The sequence below is a fragment of the Procambarus clarkii genome, chromosome 38 (genome assembly GCF_040958095.1).
Source record: "Procambarus clarkii isolate CNS0578487 chromosome 38, FALCON_Pclarkii_2.0, whole genome shotgun sequence".
Lineage (NCBI taxonomy): Eukaryota > Metazoa > Arthropoda > Malacostraca > Decapoda > Cambaridae > Procambarus > Procambarus clarkii.
The window spans coordinates 23,283,945-23,287,639 of record NC_091187.1 but is presented as its reverse complement, the minus strand read 5'-3'; the positions used below and the strand labels follow the sequence as shown (position 1 = coordinate 23,287,639).

Here is a 3,695-nt window from a genome sequence, read left to right as displayed (position 1 = left end):
GGGGTTCTCGAATGATCTTTTCTCCCTTTACTCTCCCTCTGCCCGTATTCTTACTTTTGTTCTCTACCAAGGGACCCCAAAACTTTTACTTTTAGCCGACCCCACGCCACGTGGTCTTAAGACGATTGAACGACTTGACTTTACGCTGCCACCACCAGACCTGCAACACCGAGCAATGATCGAGGCCTGGATCGATCATGCCAATCAATAACTTTGGGGCTTGATCTCCACTAGTAACATATACCCTTGGATCTTACGTGTGGAATTAAAAATCAATGGGAATGATAATTCTGATTCGGTGTTAGAATCGGCACCCAATTCAACTCTGCCTAGTGGGGACCACGTGACAAGGACAAATTCACATATATAACACACAATGGACATCAATAAAAAGACATTATTAACTAATTAATTTAATCCAAAACTAAACAAAATCTAAAGAAATGGCACTCCCTGACTGAACACTCCCTGACTGAACACTCCCTGACTGGCAATGAATTGACTATTCCTATAAGAACTCATAGCAACTATACCTCTATGTTGACCAGCTCAGATGTTGGTGCTGGTCTTGGGGCCCGATGATGGAAGGCCACCTGCCCGAGCTGCTACTCAAACCACACTGTTTCTGCTCGTCTGGTCTTCCCCAGACCAGAGCATTGTATTCTTCTGCATAGTCTAAGTTTTACCAAGTTACTAGGAAGGCTTAAGTTTTAACAACTAACCTCTGTTGCACTGAATGATCCAGATTGGTTGAATTATTTTAACTGAAGTTAATTACACAAGCATCTTAAGGAAGAGCTATTCCCGATTACAAAATGGCTATTTGACCTTTGAGAATTACTGAATGTGGAAACTGTTGACTTGTGACCGCCAGGTCGATGAGGTCACTTCGCTCTACAGCCTAGTTCTGGCTCGTGACGTCACTGATGGTGACTTAACTCAAAATCCTAATAATTAGAATACTCTTGATACTATAACCAGGAATATTATACCATACAATTTTAATACAAAATGAATGAAGGCTAATTTCTCTAAAATACTGAGTGAATACTTGAGAATGGTTCATTATACGAAACTATGAACAAAGACGCCAGCCATTTTGTGACTCAGACTTGCTAATCCCCAGTGGAATGCGCGTTGTTGAGGTCAGGTCCCTACACGAGACTTCTGGAACCTTCTGGATAATTCTTACAACAAACCTAGTTTGTTACAGCATGAGGTTAACTGCGAGCGGCTGGCCTCTAGCCTCGGACAGACAGACAGAGAGATAGATAGACTGCATATTTCTGGACTGCCAGAAAGATTTTGACACAGTACCACATAAGAGACTACTGCACAAACTGGAGATGCAGGCAAGAGTGAAAGGGATTGTATTCCACTGGATAAGAGAGTACCTAAACAACAGGATACAGCGAGTCACTGTGAGGGGTGAGGTCTCGGAGTGGCGGGGAGTCACCAGTGGAGTCCCACAGGGATCAGTCCTTGGACCTATACTGTTTCTGATATACGTAAATGATCTCCCAGAAGCAATTGACTCGTTCCTCTCGATGTTTGTTGATGATGCAAAAATTATGAGGAGGATCAGGACAGAGGAGGATAGTATGAGGCTACAAGATGACCTAGACAAACTGAAGGAATGGTTCGACAAATGGCTACTAAAGTTCAACCCAAGTAAATGTAAGGTAATGAAACTAGGAGGAGGAACTAGGAGGCCAGTCACTGGACACCGAATGGGAGATGAAGTCCTTCACGAAACGGACAGAAAGAAAGATCTGGGAGTTGATATCACGCCAAACCTGTCTCCTGAGGCCCACATCAAAAGAATAAGATCAGTGGCCTACGCGAGGCTGGCTATCATCAGAACTGCTTTCAGGATCCTGTGTAAGGAATCCTTCAGAACCTTGTACACCACATATATAAGGCCAATCCTGGAGTATGCGGCCCCAGCATGGAGCCCGTATCTAGTCAAGCACAAGACGAAGCTGGAAAACGTTATGAGGTATGCCACTAGGTTACTCCCAGAACTAAGAGGCATGAGTTATGAGGACAGACTACGTGAACTGCACCTTACGTCGCTGGAAGACAGAAGAGCTAGGGGAGACATGCTCACCACATACAAAATTCTCAGGGGAATTGACAGGGTGGACAAGGATGGATTATTTAACGCAAGAGGCACACGCACAAGGAGACACAGGCGGAAGCTGTGTACCTAAATGAGCCACAGAGACATTAGAACGAACTTTTTCAGTGCCAGAGTAGTTATTAATGGAATGCACTAGGAAGTGATGTGGTGGAGGCTGACGCCATACACAGTTTCAAATGTAGATATGACAGAGCCCAGTAGGCTCAGGAATCTGTACATCAGTTGATTGACGGTTGAGAGGCGGGACCAAAGAGCCAGAGCTCAAACCCCGCATGCACAATTAGGTGAGTACAGACACACAGACAGACACACAGACAACCTATTTTATTGATAATAGACTAGGACTAATATCTGTGGCGGGTAGTTGGGTTATACTGTGGCAATTCACTCTTTCCTTTCCTTGCTTCCTTGTCTTCGTTCATTTCATATTTTTAGTGTCGTTTTTCTCCAGGTAAAGTGGCCGATTCATCACTTAAATTTCTTCATCTTTCAGAATTATGGAAATGGACGAAAATTGAGGAGAAAATTCCCTATCACGAAAGAAAATTTAAAGTTCCGTTTAAAAAGTGGCGACAAACGAGTGATGAGTGATGGTGAGAAAGTGAATAGTGAGTGTCGGGTGTTGTGAGTGCCTCCGACGTCGTCATGGTGGCCCTGGTCAGGCTGGCACCCCAGAGAAAGAGTACAGAGATGAACTAGCAGTTCCATCATTGAACCAAAGGTGGCAGGCAGCCCTGCCTATACCACTAAATAAGTTATTCAGTATTGGCACGGAATTATTAAGTGTCGATATGATGGATGGCAGCGGAGGGTGCCTGTCATCTTGTCACTGCTCGCCTCGGCGGAGAAGAAAATCCTCCTCGCTCTATACCTCCTACTCATCATCTTCTACCTCATCATCCTGGTGCCATGGGGGCGCCGAGAGTCATGAGACGGAGGACCCGCCGCCCACCTGGGTGTACATGACAGTGTGGGTGGCCGGGGTCCTCGTCTACGTCAACGGTCTCACGGGGGACTTCGTGCATGACGACGTCAGCGCCATCAAAACAAACCCGGACGTGCTAGGAACTAACCCGCTGTCCCAGGTGTTCTGCAACGATTACTGGGGCAAGCCTCTGGTCGACCCGCGCTCCCACAAGTCGTATCGACCCTTCACCATTCTCACTTTCAGGTAGGTTTTTCCCAGTCTATTGTCTTCGGAGCCGGTAAGTAGCGTACGAGGCCATTAGTCGATTATGAAGGATAATCGATGGGACTGACCAGCCCCGCTGGAGTCCCCCAGAACGCGCACTACCATATGGTCCAGTATGTAGTGCGGGCGGGCGTGTGGGGAGATCAGGGATGCCGGTCTGTGGCCTCGCGGCTGAGTGGACAGCCCACCAGGGTTGTAGTCCTAATGGCCCGGGTTCGATTCCCGGCGGAGGCGGAAACAAATGGGCAGAGTTTCTTTCAATTCTGATGTCGCTGTTCACCTAGTAGTAAGTAGGTACCTGGGAGTTAGACAGCTGCTTTCTGGGGATGTGTGTGTGTGTGGCTGCAACCTTCCTCCGAA

At 46.8% G+C, this 3,695-nt stretch overlaps 1 protein-coding gene across 1 annotated transcript in view; it reads left to right on the top strand.

Moving 5' to 3' along the window:
* Window positions 1–3,318, top strand: part of LOC123767236 (protein O-mannosyl-transferase TMTC4-like) — an 86,646-nt gene extending 83,328 nt beyond the window's left edge. Inside the window, exon 2 of the mRNA XM_069337531.1 lies at window positions 2,637–3,318. Within this exon, the coding sequence (XP_069193632.1) occupies window positions 2,935–3,318 (384 nt within the window). The 5' untranslated portion in view covers window positions 2,637–2,934. The remainder of the gene's footprint in view (window positions 1–2,636) is intronic.
* Window positions 3,319–3,695: the final 377 nt, after the last annotated feature.